Source organism: Numenius arquata, chromosome 3 (genome assembly GCF_964106895.1).
Source record: "Numenius arquata chromosome 3, bNumArq3.hap1.1, whole genome shotgun sequence".
NCBI lineage: Eukaryota > Metazoa > Chordata > Aves > Charadriiformes > Scolopacidae > Numenius > Numenius arquata.
In genome coordinates this window covers 77,232,761-77,257,061 of record NC_133578.1, presented here as the reverse complement: position 1 = coordinate 77,257,061, position 24,301 = coordinate 77,232,761, and the positions used below count along the sequence as shown (strand labels likewise).

Sequence of the window (24,301 nt, the reverse complement as noted above, 5' to 3'; positions counted from 1 at the left end):
AGAGACAGCAGAAGACAATACACGTGTAGGGGGCGAGGAGAGCAGAGCTGCAGGGAGGGGCAGAAATGACAAAGTCAACAGTTTCCTCAGTTTCCCCATGCTGGTTAGGAGACCGGGAAGGACAACACTGGGACGATGTCTCAGAAGAGGTGAAGACGTACAGACAAGAAGCTGATGAGGCAAGATACAATGAGAAGCCTGCACGGAATCAAAGCCTCTCAGCTCTGGTGGTCCAAGGATGGGCCCCGAGTCCCCAGACACACCAAGCCTGCAGTCTGCAACCCCACGGAACCAGGACTATCCAGTTCTCCTGACGGGGCACAGGGGTCCTCAGCTCCCAGTCCTACCCCATCAAATCCAAATCCTACCTCCCCAAACAGAGTGTGCGTCTCAGCCCTGACACCTCCCCCGTACGAGGAGGGTCTGCAGCTCTTATTAGAATCATAGAATGGTTAGAGTCGGAAAGGACCTTAAAGATCATCGTGTTCCAGCCCCCCTGCCATGGGCAGGGACACCTCCACTAGAGCGGGTTGCTCAAAGCCCCGTCCAGCCTGGCCTTAAACACTTCCAGGGATGGGGCATCCACAACTTCCCTGGGCAACCTGTTCCAGTGCTTCACCACCCTCACGGTAAAGAATTTCTTTCTGGTATCTAATCTGAATCTCCCCTCTTCCAATTTAAAACCATCACCCCTTGTCCTGTCGCTACACTTCCTGACAAAGAGTCCCTCTCCAGCTCTCCTGTAGGCTCCCTTCAGACATTGGAAGGCTGCTGAGGTCTCCCCGGAGCCTTCTCTTCTCCAGGCTGAACAACCCCAGCTCTCTCAGTCTCTCTTCACAGGGGAGGTGCTCCAGCCCTCTGATCATCTTCGTGGTTGCTGGACCCATTCCTTCCCGTGTCGAGGACTCCAAAGCTGGACACCGTACTCCAGGTGGGGTCTCACGCGCGCAGAGTAGAGGGGGGTAGAATCGCCTCCCGTGACCCGCTGGCCACGCTTCTCTTGATGCAGCCCAGGATGGGGTTGGCTTTCTGGGCTGCCAGTGCGCATTGCCAGCTCATGTTGAGCTTCTCATCCATGAGCACTCCTAAGTCCTTCTCCTCAGGACTGCTCTCCAGCCATTATTCTCCTCATAAGGATTGTCCTAATATAGAGATCACTAAATTTCTCCAGAAACAGAGCTGGAAATCTCACTGCCATTCAAACTAAGGAGGCTGGGGGTGCAGATCTGTGAGAAAGCAGTAAGAGAGACTTCTCTCGCCTGGGCCAGACTATAAAAACACTTGGGCTATGCAGGAAAGGCAAGTTCTTACCTCATGCAGTGGTGGGTTTTGAGATACTGTATTAACTCAAGCAAAGGTTTATCAACAGGATCACTGAAAGGTTTCTCTTTATGGCTGTACACTTGCACTTTGACTTCTCTGAAGGGTGAAGCAGCCTTGAGTGTTCCTTTGCAGTCTGAATTCCCAAAACAGGGACAAGGGAGCTGTGGAAGCCATGTTGATATACGAGGTCCTGTAAAATGCCTCAGGATAGATCACCCTCCGCTACTTATGGATCCCAGGTTGGAAGGGACCTCAGGGATCACTTGGTCCAACCTTCCTTGGCAAAGCCTGGCCTAAATAAGCTGGCCCAGCACCCTGAGCAGCTCAACCTTAGACATGTCCAACATTGGGGAACCCACCACTTCCCCAGGGAGATCATTCCAATGGCTGATTGTTCTCAGCACGAAAGATCTTCCTCTTATGTCCAGTCGGAATCTCCCCAGGAGTAACTTGTACCCATCACCCCTCATCTTTTCCATGTGACTCCTTGTGAAAAGGGAGTCTCCGTCTTCTTTGCAGCCACCCTTTAAATACTGGAACCTGGTGATAAGATAACATGCATTCCCTGAAAATACATCAATGAGAGCTGCCCTTCCCAAATCATTGGCAGCTGTCTCCCACCTGCGTGGGAGAGATGAGGAGTGATAATCAGCTGTGTAAGACAAACTGTGTCAGAACTCAGCTGACAGTAGGAGACTCACCAGTAAAATTAAGTTTGGACAAGTGAAGGTCATTGCAAGCTGGACCTTTAAAGCAGCTCAGCAACAACAAAAGGGCACTGACGCATTATAAGGTCACAAAGTCACAATGTTGAAGCTCATCTACCTGGTGGGCTCAGTAACCCTGAAAACAGAAAGCATCATCCATTTCAATCGGTCATTCTGCTCTTTGGCAAGACCACCTGGACTTGTTTAGAGCCGTTCTTTGGCAGAACTTGCCACCAGACAAGTCCGGGAGCTTCAGACCTGGGCAGAGCCCCTGACAGCACCACTGGAATTTCCTCGGCCATTGATTTCGATCTCACATTTCACTGGCAGATCTGACGAAAATTGCCTTGGCCTTTAAGATCCTCTTTCTGCTTTTGGAAATTGTCCAGAAGTAGAATTTGGGGAACTGAAGAAAGATGAAAAGCAGCTGGAATTGCATTGCAGAATGAGTATCAAGCCTGGACATATCTTTCAGAGAAAAGCCCCAAGAACTCCTAGCATGCTACAGGTATCTTGCTGGACGGCACACAAATCTAACCTGAGGAAACATGGCTCCCCAGAAACCACAGGGTTTGGTCCCAGACCAAATTCTCAAACTCCAGGCACTTGCTGGTTCCCAGACGGTGAAAAGCCATTGGGACCACTTTCCACTGTGGTTTGAAAGCCCAACTTTGGGTGTAGCTACTGCACCTCTGCGTTTATGGGGTGTATCACAGGGGTGGTACCTGGCTGTACAAACACAAAGAACGTGTAGAACAGGCAGCAGAGGGTCCCAACAGCAGGACCCAACCTTCTCCTGCTCTCAGCCTGGCTCTCACGTTCTCCCCTGGGGCCATATTCCATGCGGGGCCATCTCAGCTGGTTTAATATCACCTTTCCATGGCAGGGTGTTAGTGCCAACAACTTCTGTGCAGAGAAGACCCAGTGACTTTGGCATCGGAGACAAGGTGACAGCGCTAATTTGAACCACGCTTCTCTGATGTGCAATCACCAGGTGTGAGGCCTAGGAGTGACCAGTGTGGAGTCTTCCAGCCCCTTTTTGGAAGCGTCGTGTCCTCTGGGTCAAAGCTGACACGTGAATTCTACACGCGTATAGAACTCTTGTCGTGTAAAGCCTGAACTGGCAGGTCCCAGAGGAAAATAAGCACCTGGAGGAGCGTGCACCTGAGTCAAAGCAACATCCCACAGTGAGGCCACCACAGAAGCACACAGACTAAAGCCCTCCCTACTCAAGGGCTTAAAGCCTGGCTTTAGTGCTCTATCACTGATACCTCCTGTGCTCTCTTTTTTAAATAAAGCGGAGGAGCAAGGGGGGAGAGTACAGGCAGTCAAAGTGAATACTTGCCATCGATGGTAAGAGGGCTCTGAGGAAAGGTGACAGTAGCCACGTGTTTCACACAGTCACTGAGGAGTTTGTGTGGCCCCAAAACACACTGCTCTTCAAAGAAGTCAGGGAGACTCCCTTCCAACATGTACTCAAGGAAGACTGGGGGAATTATCAGTTGAATGGATAAGCAGGCAGAAAACAGGCTGACAGAGCTAACGTAGGTTAGAAAACTCAACAAACAACGCTCAGGGGCTCCAAACCAGAGATTAATGTAGAAACTCACTAGTTCTCCACATCCTCTCTACCCGATAGCACCAGCTGTACCAACCAGGTCCTCTCCAGGAGTTCATCCCTGTCCCTAACCCTCTGAAATATTTACCAAGACTTACCTCTTCTCCCTTGTGGGCTCATTTTTCATCTGCTGCAGGAAGGCCCGTTATCCCACCCATCCCCACAAACTGCTCAGCCAGAACAACCGGACGGGATACCCAAGAACACAGAGAAGTCAGAAGCAAAACAGACCCTCAGCCGTATTCAAAAAGCGCACTGCATACAGAGTTCCTCCTACACCCACCTCAGTACATTTTTCTCTCTTTTTCCAAAAGAGCCCATTGTCTGCTCCACCTCTCTAAGAAAAGGGGTTCTCACCATTTCCAGCAGCTTTCTCGTGGAAACCTACTCCCAGTCAGCCCTGACACGGAGGCCGAGCACAGACTCTGGACTTCCCCGCCTGCTCGTAAGCCCTGAACCATCTCTCTCCCTCCTCACCCCGATTTACAGAAATTCATCAAGATGCAGCTGATTTATGCAAAGCCTTGAGCCCTCCCAAGAGAGGTGCAAGAGCCTGTACTGCAGAAACAGCAAGTCCCTGAGGAACCAGTAAGAACGACCAGTCAGGAGACTCCTGAGGCCACCAGACAGACACTCACGTGGGGAGAGTCTTTAGCAGGTTCTCGCGTAGCTCCAGAGTCACCAGGTTTGCCAAACTGCAAGAGAAAAGGGAGCGAGAAAGCCAGATTCACTGGGAGCTGCCCAAAGCCCTTCCCGTGGGACCACCCCTCACGGCCTGTGCAGATGGACGAACGGGAATGGAGATGGTCGGGGAAAACAAAACACACAGAGAGGATCTTAAACGGCTTCTGATGAAGGTGACTGTGTACTGCAAAATCACGGGGAAACAACACTGTGCCCAGACTCAGGACAAGGAAATGTGGTATCACACACAGGACTGGCTGCCGAGAAAGATAAAATCCCTCATGGGTAGAAAGCCAAATCCTGGGGAGAGGAACTGCACCGCACAGGCTTTGCCGTGGCCATTTGTTACCAGCATAAACCATCTCAACATCATCAGACAGACCACCCCCGGTGGACAGGGGACAATGGGCACTCGTGGAATAAGGAAGGAGAGGGTCTGAGAAGCCTGGACGCGCTCCTTGCCTGTGCCAGAGACCACAGAGGGGGAGACACAGCCCAGACCACGAAAAGAACCTTTTTAAAAGGTTGCTTTTTAACAATCTTACGCTTAGGGGTGCTCGCACGGCACGGCTGGTATGGTGGCAGGCTGTAACTGGGACGTCACGCTCTTCCCTCCAAGCCCCGCTGGTGCTGCCAGCTTGACAGCGCAGTGTGCCCTCCCCAGCCCTCCTCCCTGCTGTGACAGCAGGGACATACTCACTTCCCAATGTCACTTGGGAGGCTCTGCAGGGACACATCATTCAGGGCCAAATGGCCCAGGCTCCGAAGCTGTGTGAAGCCCTCAGGAAGCCTGTAAAAGCATGATAGAACAAACCACCATTAACTCTGTGCATAAATTCCCTAAATCCCTCACTCAAATCCCCCAAAAGCCAGTTTTAGCCCAATCGGTATCAACACGTGGAAAGGAGAAGAGCAGGAAGCAAGTGTGACCCTGGCTCCTGATCCAGGATACGCACCGTTTCCAAGACAATACTCCCTTGCACCAGAGCCACTCTGTGTCCAAGTGTGCGAACTTGGCTCTGCAGGGCCCAAGCACGAGTCCCAGACCCAATTATTTCATGTGATCACTTGAATTTCAGAGCAGGGAGGGCTACCAAGGAATCCAAGTGACCCTCTAAGGATATTTCTGCAGATGGCACTGCAGCCTTCCCTGGGACCAAGCGGTACCATCGTGACAGCTCCAAGGTGCAACAGAAGAGGGAAAGCCCCATGAAAAGAAGAAATCCTTTGCTCTTCACAGGCGGTTCCTGGGTCCTCCCTGCCCCACCGCTCACCACACACATTTTACAACTCTGGGCCACAAAAAGTCTGACAAGTTCTAGCGTGGAAGTGCTGGTCATTCCTGTGGTACCAGGACTCTCACGAGTGAAGAGCTTGTCCCGTTCTGTCGCCACAAGAGGGAAGCAGAGAGTTAAGTCTATCTAAAGGGCAACGTGGGCAGCGTCTGCCAAGGAGCAGGAAGGGCAGCAGGAATCTGGAGGAGTCAGGGTGGCATCTACAGAGACCCTGACAAAGAACAAAGGGGACCACAGGAGGGGTGGGGAAGGACTCTTGATCAGGGAGGGGAGCCATAGGACGAGGGGGAAGGGTTTTAAGCTGCAAAAGGGGAGATTTAGGTGAGATCTTGGGGGGAAATTCTTCACCCCAAGGGCGGTGAGAGCCTGGCCCAGGTTGCCCAGAGAAGCTGTGGCTGCCCCATCCCTGGAGGGGTTCAAGGCCAGGTTGGAGGGGGCTTGGAGCAACCTGCTCTGGTGGGAGATGTTCTTGCCCAGGGCAGGGGGTGGCACTGGGGGGGCTTTGAGGTCCCTTCCCACACAAACCATTCGGTGATTCTATGACACCAGTGCCTGAAAGCACAGGTCACCAAGGCAGAGGAGCCACACGTAAACTCCCAAAACATCATGGATTAAGATCTGTGGAGACAGACAACTGAAGAGACAAGGCCAAGAGCCCTGTTCTTGGACACAGCTCTGGGCACTGAGATACCAGGGAACCCAACCAAACGCAGAGTGCAAAAGACGGTCCATCCTAAGTTATCAGATGACAGAGCAAAAAGGACTTTTCTCTGCTCCTCTGGGGTACAACCAGCCCACGTTCACTCCGGTTTGTCCATCAGGGTAAGGGAGAAAGTTTGTTGCTCCCTCCCCACCCAAGAGGACAGAAGCCCTCACCCTTCACACCAGTGGCAGGAGAATGATGGAAGGCTCCTCAATCCAAGCCCTTCAGAAGATGGAGCACAGACCAGCTCCTCCCTGCGCTGAGTGCTCCACCTCAGGAGAGCAGACACCTGCAGGTCTTGGCAAAGGCATGATCCTTCCCTTGACTCCCAAGGGAGGACAATTATGAGATAAGGACCAGAGAACGATAGGGAGAATGAGGAATTTCAACTTCAGGGTTGCATGTGCCTTCCTACCTGGAGAGAGGATTCCCACTGAAGTCCGCAATTTCCAAGGATTTGCAGAATTTGATGCTTTCAGGAATTTCTGGAATGTCTGGAAAAAAATACATGAAAGATAAAAGAGGCTCAAGAAGAACCTGTCATGTGGAAAATGGGTGACCAGGTGCTGGTGACAGCCTAAGACACCATAAGATAACCATGAGACCCATGAGAGGTCACTCTGCAGGGCCATGAAAGGGCGCTGCCCCTTCCAGAACACAAGTAACATGTTCTACCACGCAGGAGAACGCAGGGCTGTGGGGCACCCATCCCCATCCTGCTCTGCCCTTACCGTTTCGGGAGATGTCCAGTTCCACCAGCTGCATGAAGTTGGCCACCTCAGGGGGAAGTCTCTGAATCTCATTGTCGCTCAGGCCCAGCTTGCGCAGGTTCAGAAGCCTGAAGAAAGGCTACGACAGGAGAGAAGGAAACTGGGTCAGCAGCAGCTCTGTGGGAACGTGTCTTCTCACCCCAGGGCAAACCTGAGCATCAGGACATCAGTGACGGGTCCCTGCGCCAACGGGGAAAGTGTTTGTGCCACTCATAGCGGGAAAGAGAAGGAGTGGGCAAAGCGTCTGCAGGGCCCAAGTAATGAAGAATTAGAGACGAAAATTCCTTTCTAGAAACACCACAGACAGAGCACTGTTTATGGGAAGGGACCTCTAGAGGTCTCCTGGTCTAACAGCATCCAGCATCTTCACACCTACCCTTGTCCTCAGAAGTCAACTGTATGAGCTACAAACAGTAAATTACAAGATTCATCCATCATACTCTTTCTAGACACCAACAGCCTCTCCGTACATTTACTAAACACGACATACTAGAATTATCAACTGAACGAATCTCGCAGCTGCTTCTAACTATTGTGGGAGGTGGGACACGGGACAGGATGGAAACCCAGGCTGTGGCATTGGCTGCATTTCCTGCGGGGTATCAGAGCGCCCAGGAATAACAAACAAACAGTATCAGGCCAGAAAACAGGAGAGGTTTAAGAAGGTTACCCATAACCGCAAACAGGGAGAGGCAGAGACTGTGGCACAGACCTGAAGCAATGCCGTGTCTCTGGTGGGGTGTCTGGGTCCCGTCACCTCCAGCAGCTGATGAGGTTTAGGTGGCCAAACCTTAAGCAGCAAACAACTCAACCCTTGATGCAAGAGAAGGTAGTGATGAAGTTCGGAACAAGCTCTGGTCCACGAAGGGACACGCAGAAGCTGCTTCTAACCCACGTAACCATCCCGACTGTCCTCCGCCGGAGGCAGAAGGTTTCAGTGGGCAGCAGGAGATGTGGTTGCAGGATTGCCTACAGATCCCAGAACAGTCCAGAGAGACAGTGCTGTGCGGTTGCACAGACCACACCGAGAAGGACCAGACAAGAGCTCGAGCTCTGAACCTTCTTCTTCAGTTGCCTTTCAGTAATCCACCTCCATCAAAGGCTGAACCTCCCTCCCCAGGAACTGCTGCAGGGGACTGAGGTTTGTTCTGGTTGGGGGTGGCGTGTGGTGGTGCAGACCCCCCTGGGCCACGTCACAGTGACGGGACCAGCCAATATCATGTTCCCGTCTTGGTCCCTTGGGCTAGGACCATCTGGCACTTCCTTATCTTGGTTGCTAGTGCGGTGAGTTGGGACAATCGGGCACTTTCTTGTCCTGGTCACAAGCGCAGTGAGTTGGGATCATCAGGGACCCCCTCCCCGTACCCAGACCTCCTGCTGCCTGGGTTGAAGCTGCTCCAGAAGGTTCCAGAATTACCTGACAAGAACCGTGGCCAAAATGGAAGCACACCAACCGAAGTCAATCATCTCACGATCCCAAGGTGTGACCCTTTGAGCTCTGCGGGATCAGAGCAGGGGGTGACCCTGTGTCTCCCCCGATGGGACACTTCTGGGGGGATTTCCTGAGGATATTCAAGTGTAGATTTCATGAGGATTTCACAGATCGTTTACTGATAAGTGCCAAGGAAGGAAAAGAGCCAGTAATTCACGCTACTGGATTTCTTGAGGTTTCAAAGATTGTCTGGCACCAATAATTTACTACTTTTTGTAAAAAGACAAACATCTTAATTATACAGGTTAACCCCTATGTCTGTTTGTGCCTGTTTGAGCGTGCTTTGATTTGATTTAGGAAACTCTGAACAGGAGTGCTCTGGGATGGACAGCAGGGACATGACATTCACACTCCCGACATCCTGAAGTCAGACAGGAGCCCATTATCAGCAGAATAAGTTAAAAAAAAAGAAGAAAAAGTCCTCTTGACACTGAGCAGCACAAGTTCTTTTTAATTCAGTTTATCTAATGCAAATCAGTTCAGTAAGAAGGGAAGTAGGTGAAAGTCTAAATGACAACAAAGGTTCAGGCCAGAGCAGGAGGTTCAGAGACGTGATTTGCTATTGTTTCCTAGAGCCTTCTCCTAATTTTAGAATGCAAGGAAATTCCAGGCAAGACATTGTGCTCACCCGCCAGAGCCTACACGTCGGAAAATAACAAAGGGAGCGGAACATCCATAGTCCACACTCCCAGCACTTCTGCCGACAAACTGCAGCCAGTCTCAAAATACACGTGCACACTTGTTCAAAAAAAAAAAAACAACCAAAAAAAACCTCCCAAAACTAACAACTTTTTAGAATAAACTGGAATAAAATCATGCCAGATGCTGCACTGCAAGATATATGGGAAGCGTTTATTGGGACAATAGAGATTTGAAAGCTAATTATCTGTGGGGCAAACTGGTAGCTGCGAACATTGACTTCAGTTTTGCCTACAGTTAAGTTTTACTTTCTCAGCTCGCCCATCAAAAGCAAAACACCACCCTTTGGCTCAGCAGCCGCCTCCACGCAGTTTATTGCCATTTCACAGAACCAACTGCATTGCTTTTACCAGCACAGAGACATCTACTAAAGAGGATGTTCCAAAACACCTTGCTCTGTATGCTACTTTTTTATAGCAGTTAAACAGCACATTTTCTCCCCCAGCTTTTTCTTTTTTTAAATAAAAAGGTAACCAAAAACCTCCAGCACCTCACAGAGCTGCCAGGCTCCGATCAGGTCTGTGCACAAATTCCCAGTCAGCAAACAGCACGACAACGGGATCAGCACATCCCGTTTCCTCAGTCAGTTAAGCTGGACTTGAATTAAATACTTGGACGCGACAGAAATTCTAACTAGTCACAAGTCATCAGTGGAGGCCACAAAACACAAATGCAGAATTACAGCCTTCCCATGCAAGAACTAAGATGTTATATTTGCAAATAAAAAAAGAGAAAGTTAAGCAGAATGCAGGTGAGCCACCACCTCCACTCCGACTAGAAAAACCTTCTTGTTAATTGTTAGGCACTTACTGACTCCCCGTCACTAACCCGCAGCAACAGGACGGGGCCAATGAAGTGCTGCTGGAGCACAGATACACCAACACAACTTTATTTTCCCTCGACAGGCTGCTCTGCTCCTGAATGTTTTTCCTACAGCAGCACAAGGAGCTTGGCCACCCTGTGCCCATAACCAGTCCCGATCCAGACCACTCTTGTGACAGCAGCACACACGACATGAAGTCAAACTCACAGGCCCCTTTGCGTAACCCCATAAAAGGCCTCTAACGGCCCTTTTTGCTGTTGCCAGGCAAATACTGAAGTGTGCAACCAACATAAACAGTGGAAGAGAACCACCACAACTTCAGGAGACCCCTGACTGTGACAAACGTTGCACAGTTAAACCGCACCAGTCACTTGGAAGCTACACTTGGGTCAGTTAAACATCCGCCCACTATAAACGGGTTGGGTTCCCAAGAAACTCCAACTGAGCACCCTGAGCTACTCACTCTGCTCCTGTCGGACACAGGACACTTGTCAGCCAGGTCCAGCCAACCACTGGAAAGACTTAACTTCTGTTTTAACGGCAACCGATGCCTCAGCAACTTCAGAAGAGCCACCTCAGTAGTGAAATGTAATGGTACAGGCAGAAGCGAGAAAGGATGTAAACCCAGCGCAGTTATTAATGAACCTCCTGATTCAGACCACTGCCTTTGGAGTAACTTTATAGGGGAAAAATATCTAATATCTAATTTTATAGAAGAAAAACCTATCAGGCTAATAGAGCAGAATCAGCACTGACAGTCAAAGCCATCATCACTGCAAAGGGGAAGAAATGTCAGCTTCACACTGCAGTATTAGGACCAGCCGAGCAGAACCCCCTGGCCTCGGGGCACTCATCTCCAAGGGTTAGTGCAGCTCTGCCCAGGGAACACCTCCCGACAGCACCTCGCCGTTTTGTCTGAGGTTCTCCAGAGACACAGTAACAGGCTCAGCCAGTTTATGGAAATGAGAAACACTGGTAGCAGCAAACCCAGGCTGCGTTTGGCAGAGTCACCTTCGGCTTCTGCCGAGGAAGTGAAATACCTGTGTATTGAGAAAGCCCTGGGCCGCACGTACTGACCAGGAGGCTCCACCAACCTGGGACACACCTCTTACCGATCACGCTGGGACGCCCGACATGCCACTTTGCAGAGTTCTCACCCAGTGAGACCCAAAAGCACAGGAGTCCCCGGTGCTGTGGAGCTCATTACACATGAAGTGTTTTGCCGGCACCTAATTAAGAAGCCGGGTCAGCCCACGGCTGCGGCTGAGGGCGTGCTCTTGCCTGGGAAAGCGGAGCAAGCCCAGGGAGGAGGAAACTCTCACCTGATGTAGAAATGAGCTCCTGGCCTCGTACTCAACGTGTCATGACGGCTCCCCAGATGGGTGGCACTAGAGGTGGTGCCGGCCAAAACTGAGAGGGAGATGCCGAACTCCTGAGTAGAGACCGGAGTCTGACAGTCACTGTGTCCCTTCCTCACCCATTATGTGTCCAACCCCAAAACTGGCTCCATCGGCCACCTTGAGTGGGGGACAGATTTCCGAATGCAGCAGTTCTCTCAAGAAGGCATTTTGCATCACAGAGGCAGGTACAGCGGAACCAGGGAACAGCTGAGGCTGGAAGGGACCTCTCAAGATCAGCCAGTCTAACCTTTGCTCAAAGCAGGGTCAGCTACAGCAGGTCACCCAGGGCTGCATCCACTCAGGTTTTGAGTATCTCCAAGGATGGACATTCTGCAATCTCAACTGTGCAACATGTTCCAGTGTTTGAGCACCCCTTCAGAAAAAAAAAAAAAAAAAGTGTTTCCTTACATTTAAACAGAATTTCTTCTATTTCGCTCTTGTCCTGCCACAGGACACTACTGAGAAGAGTCAGGCTCCATCTCCTTTGTTCCCAGACATTATACACATGTTCGTAAAATCCCCCAGAGCCGCCTCTGCTCCAGGCTGAACAGTCCCAGCTCTCTCAGTCTCTCCCCGTGTCACAGATGCTCCAGTCTCTTAATCATTTGTGGCCCTGTGAAAGACACGCTCCTCTACGTCCACGTCTTCCCTGCACTGGGGAGCCCAGTGCTGGACACAGCCCTCCAGACGTGGTTTCACCAGTGCAGAACAGTGGGGAAGGATCACCTCCCTTGACCTGCTGGAATCGCTCTTCCTCACTGCTGGTCAATCTGTGGTCCACCAGCATCTCCTGCTTTTCGGGTGGTCTGTACTGGTGTGAGGTTATTCCTCCCCAGGCTCAGAAACTGGCATTTCCCTTTGCCGAACTCCATGAGAAGCCCCTTGGCCCATGTTTCCAGCCTGCCAAGGTCCCTCTGCGCAGCAGCTCAACACTCCAGCCCAGGCAGAGTCACACACAGCAGGCACACACACAGCAAAGCCAGAAAGGGCCCTTGTAAGCCCAGTCTCTTGTCTATGAGAGGCCCTAGAGAACGTCTGAAAGAGGTTCCATCAACCTCTCTGCAATGAGCACGCCTCCAACTAAGCTGTGTTTCTCCAGCTTACTGATGTGACGAACTTCCTCCAAATCTCTTTCACTGTCCATGATCCTATCTGCGAAGCTCCCAGCGTTAGGAGTGAGGCTGCGGAAAAGGCCCAGGACACGAAACAAAGGTGAATGGAGCTATTAGGTGAGTCTGGAGAACCACAGTGTTCAGATAGTGATGGTGGGAACTTGGGCACCCCCCCCCCAAGGGCCTCCTTTCTGCTGGAGAGTGATGCTCAGCCGAGCCCTGCCTCCCCCTGCTCACGTATTCACCCAGATAAGAGGTGGAGAATGAAAAAGGGAAAAAGGACAAGGGATGAAAGAGTCAGCACAAGCCCTCTGAGCTACCACCCAACTACGGCGTTTCCAAGAAACAACAAAATCCCCAGGGCAGGCCTGAGGTCCCCTCTCAGTCTGCTCTTCTCCAGGCTGAACAGCCTCAGGTCACTCAGCCCTTCCTCATCACAGAGATGCTCCAGTCCCTCATCATCCTCGCAGCCCCTGCTGGAATCTCTCCAGCAGTTTCCAGTCCTTCTGGAACTGCGGGGCCCAGAAGTGGGCCCAGGACTCCAGATGCCTCTGGAGCCACACTGTCCCACAGCACAGATGGCTCGTGGGGGCTGCCATCAACCCCTGGCCCTAGGGACGTTTCTCCCCTCGACCAAGCAGGCTTTGAGCAGGCTTCAGTGGAACACACTCATCAAGACGGGGCATTTCTCAAGGTGAGATGGCTCTGAAGGGGAACGGGACACATGCCAGAGGAAGAGGAGGAGCCAGACACCCAACTTACACAATCCTAGAGCCACAGCGATCTGACACATGGGCCAACGGCTTAGAAACAAGGCAACAATAAGGCTTTTGAAATAAGGTGAAGGAAATAAGGTGACAATTCATACATCTGGAGACCAGGCACTGTGTCGACACTACAAACACCGTCCTTCACGCTGGAATTGCACAAAACCTTCTTGCTTCTGCAGCCAGAACTGTCAAGGTGTTCCCAAGCTCTGCCAGGCACAGAGCGGGTCTCAGATCTCTGCTTTTCTTCAAAAACACCCTGTGACAACAGGCCGCCTCCGAGACCAAGGCCCAGAGCCATGACCAGGTGATTTTGCTGCAGGGATGGAGCACACCAACAGTGTCTGCTGCGACCCTTCTCCTCCACTACAGGTCAAGGGGACCCAGGGCAGAGGTTCTGCTCACCTTTCCCATCCTGGAAGTGCTGGTGATAAGGATGGGTCCTCCTTACATCTCATTAGTCTTAAAAGAACTTCAAGTCCAACTGTCAAACCTCACTGGTACGGTCCCATTGCTGTCAGCAGGACAGCACATGTTTAATTAAAGGCAGGATCAGACTATGTGGCAAGGAAAATAATTACACCCCTCCTGGTGATTCACGCGCAAGAGCAGGTCCTGGCTTCCCAAGCCACCACGGGCTGGGCGCGCAGCAGAGCTCCACGGTGGTCCCCATCCAGACAGGGTGCAGAGGACAGTCACTGCGGGCAGGAGGGGTCTGTCGGCAGCCAAACGCAGCTCCTTAAAACCAGATCACGGATCTGAGCCTTGTGCTTCATTCCCATTTTCCCATTCCCATTTTCCTGATGAAACAGGGGCTTGACATCTTAAGCACCGCCCACGGGGGAAGCAGAGACTCCGCCGCGTGCTCTGCGGGACACGTGTGTCTGCCTGCCCGCTCTTGGAGAAGGGTGAAGAGAACTCTCTGATGAGAGAAGGAGCTGATCTCTGAGGGCTGTGCCGGGGGGGTGGCCTGTGGGGACAACCAGCTGGATGAGAGGGACTCCAGCGGAGCTGGAAGCAAATCTCACAAAGCAAAACCACTCTGGGAACTGATCGGCTCCGAGGTCAACCTCAGTCCTGCCAAGTCGCTCTGCTCAAAGCCAGCACCTCACAGGTGAAGCCACAGAACCTGAAAGTCTTCTGCCCCATGGCCGGGCAGCTTGGGCGGGACGCCAGCCCTGGCTGTGTCACCAGCGTGTGAGCTCCAGACACACCTCTCCCTGTGCCAGGAGAAAACGAGATACGCTCCCAGAATGGGTAGATCCGAGAAGAATCACTCCACTTGACGGAAGGTAACGGAGTCAATTGTAGCAGAGAGGAAAAAAGTGATGGCCATTGCTGGGAGGTGAGAACACCAGTCTGGAGGTCCAGCGGTGGTGGCACCACTGCCATTGCCTGGGCAGGGCCTGGTGACATCTACCCGGAGACTTGTCCTGCCCCACTGAGCAGGACTGGGACAAAACCCCAGAATTCAGACCCATTTCCCAGCACAAACAAGGAATAGATCTTCCCAAATAACTAGTTCTGACTATAGCAGTGTTTCATTCTCCACTCCTTGCAGCATCTGAAAAAAAGACATCGAGGGGCTGGAATGAGCCCAGAGAAGGACAACAGAGCCGGTGAGGGGTCTGGAGACCAAGGAGAAGGGGCTGGAGAACTTCTGAGGAGCAGCTGAGGGAGCTGGGGGGATTCAGCCTGGAGAAAAGGGGGCTGAGGGGAGACCCCATCGCTCTCTACAGCTCCCTGAAAGGAGGGTGTAGCCAGGGGGGGTTGGTCTCTTCTCCCAAGGAACAGGCCATGGGACAAGAGGAAATGGCCTCCAGTTGGGCCAGGGGAGGGTTAGGATGGAGACTGGGAAAAATTCCTTTGTGGAAAGGGCTGTGAAGCCTTGGAAGAGGCTGCCCAGGGCAGTGGTGGAGTCACCATCCCTGGAGGGATTGAAAAGCCGGGCAGAGGTGGTGCTGAGGGACATGGGTCAGTGGTGGGTTGGTCAGTGCTGGGTCCATGGTTGGACTCCAGGAGCTGAAAGGTCCCTTCCAACCTAAACAATTCCGTAATTCCATCTGCCCCAGATACTGGAGTGGCTTTAGCCTCTTCTGGCCACAAGCATGATAACCACAAGCACCTGAAAGGCAGCAACAGCAGCGCCCCAAAGAGCAGTGGCCGAGCTCCAGGCACGGCAGCATCTGGCCACGGGTCCGCAGCTGATGGCCACGGGCACCCACCCTCCCTGTGCCTCAGCAGGGAAAGACAAGGGGGGGTCTCTCCTTGCCTGCCCACCCCAGGCAGCCCTAGGCCAAGGAGGAGAGGCGGGGACGGGGCACCAAGCACTACGAACACCAGCAGCCCCACATGCTCCCACACACTGGGGTGGGAGGAGATGGACCCTGCCCCATGGCCGCCGCCACACAGTCCCCCCCAGCGCAGATCGGCCGGATTTCCCACTATTTAACCCCGTGTATCAGACCCTGAGGAATGTACTTCAAATATATAAAAGTACTTAAGCGTCAGGAACACGTTCCAGATAAGGCAAAGCAAGTTGTCTCCACGCCAAGGGCTCTCCAGCTGCTTCTTCCCAGGTGGTGGAGTGGGGCCTGAGGAACGCAGTTCCCTCCGGGGCTGGACACCGCTCCCCAGGCAGGAGCAGCAGCATCTTGGGTCCCAAATATAATGACAAAGCACAGAGAGGAAACCCCCAAGCGAGAATTAGCTCACGAAACCGCAATTAACACCTCGCTCTCGGAGAGAGCTGTGGGGGGTTTCCTGAGTGCAGCAGTTAATGGCCAGGCTGCACCTCAGACACAAGCAGCACCTACCACTGCACCAAGAGAGGGTCCCTCCACCGAGCTCAGCGAAGAAGCAAAACCGAATACACCCCAAGCACTATCCACAGCCCTCTCCCCCTTCCTTATCTACTCCACCATTTCTCTCTCCCCACCCAGCCCCTTCGGCATCCCGGCACCACAGGAACAGCCTTCTCCAGCTGACCCACCAGTCTCCTCCTCTTCTTCTAAACCATCCATCCTGCGAGGGCTGGAGTCCCTCGAGCCCCATCCAGTCCCTCAAGGGGCTCCAGGAAAGCTGGGGAGGGACTCTGGATGAGGGAGGGGAGCCACAGGATGAGGGGGAAGGGTTTGACACTGAACGAGGGGAGATTGAGATGAGATCTGGGGAAGAACTTCTTTGCTGTGAGGGCGGTGAAAGCCTGGCCCAGGTTGCCCAGAGAAGCTGTGGCTGCCCCATCCCTGGAGGGGTTCAAGGCCAGGTTGGAGGGGGCTTGGAGCAACCTGCTCTGGTGGGAGGTGTCCCTGCCTGGGGCAGGGGGTGGCACTGGATGGCCTTTAAGGTCCCTTCCCACCCAAACCATCTCATGATCCTCTGACCAAAGAAGGGTCAACTAGCAATTACAGAAAAGTAATTAACTTATCTGTTAATGCCACAAATATTAGTGACTGGGAAAAACGCCAAGAGTTATACAATAACCTGCTCCCATTGTTTCAAACAGGATTGTGTTTTCTTAAGGTGGAAATCATATCAACCTGTGAGTTTATACAACAAATGCATCTCCAGCACCATAAAACAAACAAACAAAAAACCCCAAACAAATAAGTTCTAACCCTGAAACTGGAAAACCAAGACACAGCAGAGGAGACCAAGTTCATTAATTGGTAGAGAGGAAGATGTTTGGACTCCAGCGGACCGTACACTTGGGGTTTGTGGGTGCACATTTGGGGGACTGGAGAAGCCTTACAGAAGAGTTCAGTGTCCCTGGGTGGAAGGGGACGGCAGGAGATCCTCAGACAGAGAATACACAACTCCTCTGAACACGAAAAGCACAAGGAACAGGAAGGTGCTCCCAGGGGAGGACACACACCATGAAATACCCTGAATGAGACATGGGAAAAGGAGGAGTCAGAAACCACACAGGACCTTGTGATGTGAGAGCTGTGTGGCCATCACATCCCTCTGCCCCGGCACCCAGTCTCCCACCACTGTTCCCCGCCTCGTCCCCGCTCCTGCCAGGGAGATGGTGCAACACGGGTACGAAAGCCAGGAACATTGAGGGGAACGTACATAACAGGTCAGAGGAGGCCTGAGGAGGTTAACCCAGATCTGCCTCTACCTCTCACCACCACTGGAACACCCGCTAAATCCCTCCTGGCAGATATTTGACAACAGCCAGAGGGAATAAGGAGGGATGTTGGAGGTCATGAGCAAGAGCTCTTTGGGGCCACCGCGATACTGCGCTTGCACCTCCTGGACCATGAGCAAGGGAGGTGACCCCACGCCAGCCACTGTCACTGAGGAACGGGAGGGATCCCTGAGGTGCGAACCCCCTCCGAGCAGCTGAGGCACCCCAGGACATGGGAGATGTCATTAACCAGCTGGCAGAGACGCGTCCCAGGGTCTGCTGAGCCCAGGGGAAGGGCTGAGAAGGTGCTTCCACAAATGACCTCCCTCCGTCCTATGAAACCAGCGTGAAGGAAGATCTGGTGAGAGGCAGCCCCGCTTAGGCCACAGTCATCAAAGTCTTCCCTAACTCCTTGCTTCCCGACCCTCCTCGCCGCCCAGCACGCCTTTTACTTCGCTGTCATCCTCGTGTGAGCTTTCTCCAAGGCCTGAGCCCCTTTTGGGATCCCCATGGGGCAGGACGCCCGCACACTGTCCGACTACACACCCTGGAGCTCACAGGGAAGGGAATATCAACAGTCAACTCTTATTTGTCCACCTTAAAGCATAAAATCACTTCCGTGCTCCTCTTTCCTGCTCTCTTGTTTGTATGCCCAGTGATTGCATGTCCAAGAGTTTTATTAGCTCTTTTTCCCACATCTGAGCTTATACTCGGCTGTTACTGCTCCTGCACAAATCCCAGATCCCCCTCATCACCACACAGGATCTATAAGACAGAAAGTTACTGCGCAGAGGGAACACAATGAGGGTGGAATGTCCTGCATATGTTTCAGCTTCTGGGCAGCAGCACACCCAGAACACCCGGCTTTTGGAGCAACAAACCCACATCCATCTGTACACATTAACTCACGGGGCTCCTGAGCTCCTGGAAGGAACAGCGAGGCATGCCAACCGTGGGCACAGGTCTCCCAACAAGCAAGTCAAACCAGTTTTCTCGACTGGTTTTGTTAAACAAATGCGGCTCGCAGTTCTGATGGGAGGATTCACAGGCAGAGGGAGAGACGGTGCCCACCCCACACTCAGCCTTGGTGGGCTCCAGGGCTGGAGGAGGAGCCCAGGCCCTCCTGACCTCCGGGACTTTCTCAGGGAAGGGCTATTAGCCCGGAGAGATTAAAAGGAGCAGCTTTACTCCTCCATGGAAGTAAATAAAACCCAAGATCCTCCTTGCAGGCCCCAGATGCCAGGAAATTAAAAGCTGCTCTTAATTAGCTTTGCGAGGCCCCACCTTGTCTTGGGAAAGTGACAAACAGGGCACAGGGGTTTCACGCTGCTCCAGTGGCAGGATCCCAGGCTCCGGACAAGGGACACCGACTCTTGCCCCAGGCCAAGGGCAGTCGAACAGGAGGAACCTGGAACCCGCACGGCTCCTTCCAGCCCCGAAATGGCCTTGCCAAGGTGCAAACACCAACAAGCCAGGACGGGAAGGGACCTGCACTGGACTCAAAAGGCCTCCTCTCCTTGGTGCTCCAGCCAGGTGTCTGTCTCTCGGAGTTTTCCATGGCAGTGGGGAAAAAAAACCCAAACCTTTCTGCACTGGGCCAAATTTATCATGGGAGCTTTAGTAAGGAAACAGCAAAGCAGAAAAACTGTAAAAAAAACCCCAAAAGACAAACCCTCCATCAGACATCCCTAGGGCTTTTCTCTCAGCACCACCGCTGTTCAAACACTTAGCATCACAGAATGATTTGGGTGGGAAGGGACCTTAAAGATCGTCTACTTCCAACCCTCTGCCCTGGGCAGGGAAAAATCAAACTTAGCTCTTCAGTTTCCTCCTTTTCCCCTCTCTACGCGACCCCTCAGTCTTCACACCTCACTGTGCTTCCCACCCAGGAATCCTTCCCACAGAAGGTCTCCAGCAGACCTGTCCCTCATGCTCCTGCTGACACAGAGGTCTCCTCCCTCCTCCGCATCGCCTTGTTCATGGTTCTCAGTCCCTGCCCAGCTCCACCCTCTCCTCCTCCTGCACCAGCTCTGACCAGCTCTGCTCCACCTGGGTTTCCTCCCGCCTCTCCCTTGTTCCTCCCCTACTCCAAACCCAAGGGCTCCTCTGAAAACCCAGCAAGAGCCTCTGGGTCCCTGCTGGTCACGCTCCGCTCCCGGGCTGTGACCAGCACCATCCTCCGAATCCCTCCTCCAAATTCCAGACGGCGTCTGATCATTCTGTTCCGGTGAGACCTGCACCCCTCAAGTGCTCACCGAGGGTGGACTAAGGAGTCCGGTGTTTTCCTGTAGCTCTAATGTAATGATTTAGTGGGCTGTACCCTCAAAACCGATGTCCCTGCTGTTTATGCTGCTGCTGTAGCGTGCAACACACTCACGGTCCTGCAGAGATCACTTTGTGCAAGGCAGGGAGAGCAGAAGCCAGCACAGAGCAAGGCATTTCCCCCTCTGGGATGCAGACACCCTCGTGAACTTACCAAATGGAATTTATCATTTTCCATTAAATCGCACCCTGTCACCCCGGCAGCAAATCCCCGCAACGTGGCAGCAGATGCTCCTCATGCAGATTTAATCTATCGCTTCAAACTGCCAGAGCGTGGCCACCACGGGGAAAAATCAGAACTCAAAACCGGCAAGGTTCCACATGGGACAAGTAGAAAAGAAGGAAGAGCAGAGAGAAGAGCACTTGGCAGGAATTCTGCAGGACAGAGAGGAACAAGCCTTGGCGTCTACAGCTTGGAGGAGAGCGCTCAGCAGTGCCAGCGGCAGCAGATCATCGGTTAATCAGATCAGGAGCAAGGCAGCAGCAGCAGGAAGGGGACATGGGAAGAAGTTCTGCTACAGAGGAAAACAGTGCCACAGAAAGAGCTCTGGACTCTGGAATAAAGTGGAATATACACCAATAAACGTGTCAGGCGGAGGTGGCCTGGTGGTGGGTGCTAGGGAAGAAAACCAACAGAAGGGGGGGTCAGATAAATCTTAGCATTTTCAAAGGCAGTTGTTTGCTCCCTGCAAAACAAAACCTTTCCAAACACCAGCCGCCCCTCCACCCCTTTGCTTCAAAAAACACTTCCACATGGAAGCTTTCCCCAAAAACCCTGCTTGAACCCTCAAGAAACAAACTTGCTGTGGTCAAACTTGCTACCAAAGACTGTATATGCTCTCTTATTCAGGCTTTTCTGACTGCTCTCCTCTCCTGACCCTACGGGCACATCCCAGTACCCCTTTGAGCCCTTCTCCCACAGAAGGGGCACACACAGCCCTGTTCTGTGAAACAAGCACATTTCCCCCCATCTTCCTTCGTGGTACACACCAATCTTGCTCCCAGCGTCCCTCTCACACAACAGGCATGTTTCTATGAAGGAAAGTGTCCTCCCTACCCCAACCAAAGGCCTCTCCATCGCCCTCCCGCAGGGAAAACACGTGCCCACATAGTCTATTGCCATCCCCTCTTTCTCTGCAGGAAGAATAATTTATTTTCAGCTTTCACCCCGTATCCACCTTGTAGAACACGCAGATTCTTACTCCTGCGTCAGGTTTCTGACCCCAACAGTAACATCCATTAATAACGTCCCTCCTGCCCATGATTTGTGTGCCTGGGACTAAGAAGTGCCCCATGTCACTGCTCGGGTAAGTTCTGTGAGCATGGAACATTAGGACACGTATCGGGTCACACCTCAAGGTGGATCTGACCTTGTGTCCTCGTTCCACCAAACTGCAGACCTCCTTCTCAGCTGCCTCTGGACCACCCAACCATTGCTGGAGGCAACTTGGGAGGGTGGTTGGAAAGGGGAGAGACCGGGGGCCTTTTTCTGCCTGCTCTTCCTGATGCGTCTCCAGGGCACAGCATCTCCAGGACTTCTTCAGGAGCAGCTTCAGGGGTGCTTTGCTTGTGACCCCTCTCGTTCCACACACATCACCGTCCCTGGAGGGACTGAAAAGCCGGGCAGATGTGGTGCTGAGGGACATTGGTCAGTGCTGGGTTGATAGTTGGACTCCAGGAGCTGAAAGGTCCCTTCCAGCCCAGACAATTCCATGATTCTATGTCTGACCCTCACCTTGTGTGCGAGGTAGAGGGCGTTCAGGTTTTCCTAGGGATGGAGCGATGCCCACCACGACTGGAGAAAGCCCACTGGAGCCGCAGTCAGCACAGGACATGGATGGGTGTGAGTACAGCGAGTCCAGACAACACTTCCTCTGAGTCTCTTCTGGGATGTGCAGCACAAACAAGACAGTGCCCTCATTTTCAGTCATCTTCTCTTCCACGGACTGGTCCACTTCTTTCCAGAACTCATGTAAACCTTGAGCATCCATTACCTCAGACAGTAAGTAGTTCCACACTTCAGCTTAACTACACTTTGCCTGAAAAGTTATTTCACTTATTCTGAACTGAGTCCTTTTGGGTTTCACTTAATGCCCCCTGGCCCTCCTTGCAGGAAAAAAAAGCAGTCGGTTGCTCCCCGTTCATTCCCTCCAGGACATCTGTGATGCTCCAGACCTCTGTCCTCTGACGGAGGAATGGAGCTACCTTGTCCAGACTGAAGAGATCTTGTAAGCGTTCATTTTCCTTGTGCAGAAGCTGCTGCGTACTGGGTCTGATCGTGCCATTTCCCACTCCCCGCTCACTGCACCTCTTCCGACTTCACTGCATCTCTTTTGAGCCTAGAGGACCAGAACCTTACCCGTCTGTTCTCTATTGGTTTTCCAATAATTCCTTGCCAGAAGTCTAAAACTTTGGGGGAACTCAAACACTAGAGGGAACCCGGGAGAGGTCATGGCGAGAGCTCTTGATGCTCCCAAGCCAAAGAGACACAACACCTGGAATTAAACTGCAGCATTCACAAATACAAGCTCTTCGGTGACAGAGACAGGGTGCTTGGGACAGACACAGAGCACCTCCTGTCACAGGCAGAATTAGCTCTACCTGATCACAGGGTAAATAAAATGTCAGTATAAAATTTGCATTTATGATCCAAAAGATGCTCTTCAAAAGCTAACCAAAACCCAGCAACGTCCTGGTCCAAACGCCTCCTACGTAAAGCCAAAGTAGGGCTGTGGCTACTTGGACAGGAAGGAGCTGAGCAGCGCAAGGACCGGCAGGTTCACCGGCGTGTGTCACAATCAGCCTCCTCTGCAGAGGAGACTTATGCTCGTTCATGAGTCCCAGCCTGCCTCTAACACACATTTTCCAGGAGTTTGAGAAATATCCCTGCCTAAAGTACAGCAAGATCCCCAGATGCACGACGGAAGGGAGCTGGTAAAGTATCACACGCGTGTCTCCACACCCGAGCAACGTGCCCTCACAGCTCAATCCCACAGCAGCCTGGCGCGAGGCAGACCAGCAGGAAAGACGGAGAGAACCCAGAAATATTAGAGCTGTCAGGAGATCATCAAGAATTTGCTGTGTCTGTACAAGGGAATCTGCTTAGGTAGGAATGCATAAATTGTACAGTTTAACAAAACTCAACCAAATTACCTCGGCCTGAATCAAAAATGAGTTTTTGGTTTGTGTTGTGGTTTTTTTTTTTTTCCCCACACATTTCATGGCAAATTTCATAACATGTCAGTAATTCCAATAAAAGGTAATTTTAGTAAAAGGTTAGTCTGTATTTACTGACTCCCTTATTTTTTTCCTCTGGCCAAAGTAACACTTCACTAACTTTTTAAAAATGGTACAATTTCCCCAGGGGATACGTGGTAAAACTTCCCCCAGAACAGCCTATAGCCCAGTAACATCTTACGGCCTCCTCCTTCCCAAGACACAGGTTCAAATTCCAGCTCTTGTCTGCGGTATCCTGTGCTCCAGATCTCCCAGCAGAGAGGGAACATCCCCGTTTCGGTTCCTGGTGCTAGTTTAGGGCCCAAGCTCGGAGCTCGGCCCCTTCCCAAGACTCCTGCCTTGTGAAAGGCAACCCTTTGGGCGCTGGAGATGGCCAGGTCTGGGGAGCAGATCCCCATTCCCCTGCTCCTACAGAGAAACCACCTGGGCAGGGTGCGTGGCAGCACGCTGAGGAGTCACCACCCGCGCTACCTGCGCAGAGAGCTCTGCGGCTCCACGGAGCCGGGCAGGAGGTTCCCAGTGCAGGCTGGAGTCCCAGATAATCGGTGTAAAGCACCTCTACCGCTTTTAATAAAGTTATCTGGCACGTTGTGTGGTTTGGGGATCAAACCAGAGTTTGGAAACTGACGCTGTGCTTTGCCGAGCAGCAAGTGCCGTGCACAGGGCTCCCGGTTTCGGCGGAGGGTTTATCCTTGGCGGGCAGGAGACCCCTCCACCGGGCAGGAGGCACCTTCATCGGGCGGCCGAGACCCCCCTCCCGAAGTCAGGGGCTCCCGAGCCCGCCCAGCGCCTGCGGAGAGCGCGGAGCCCCGGCACCCTCTCTCTGCTCGGCCCCACCTGGCCCGGGGGAGGCGGCCGGGGCTGTGACCGAGGGAAGCCGCGCTCCGCACCGAGGGCTCGGGGGAAGGAGCGCGGCGCGGCCGGGCGGAGGCCGCTGCCGGGAGCGGGGCCGCGTAGGCCGGGGCAGCGCCGGCGGCAAGGGGCGACCACCCACCGGGCCGGGCCGGGCCGGGCCCCGCCGGGCCGCGCTCCCCGGGGCCGGGCCGCGGCCTCACCTTGGGCAGCTCCCGCAGCTGGTTGGCGTCCAGCAGCAGCTCCTCCAGCGAGCGGCTGTAGCGGTAGATCTCCTCGGGCACGGCCTGCAGCGAGCAGTGCCGCCGGTCCAGCGCCTCCACGTGCCGGTTGCAGCGCCAGAGGGGCGGCATGCACCGCAGCAT

General features: G+C 52.9%; 1 protein-coding gene across 1 annotated transcript in view; it reads right to left on the bottom strand.

The window, feature by feature from the left end:
* Positions 1-24,301, bottom strand: part of SCRIB (scribble planar cell polarity protein) — a 97,339-nt gene extending 73,038 nt beyond the window's left edge. Inside the window, exons 1-5 of the mRNA XM_074145821.1 lie at positions 24,140-24,301; positions 7,062-7,179; positions 6,746-6,824; positions 5,033-5,122; positions 4,287-4,343 (exon numbers count right to left, since the gene is read on the bottom strand). Coding sequence (XP_074001922.1) covers positions 4,287-4,343; positions 5,033-5,122; positions 6,746-6,824; positions 7,062-7,179; positions 24,140-24,301 — 506 coding nt within the window. The remainder of the gene's footprint in view (positions 1-4,286; positions 4,344-5,032; positions 5,123-6,745; positions 6,825-7,061; positions 7,180-24,139) is intronic.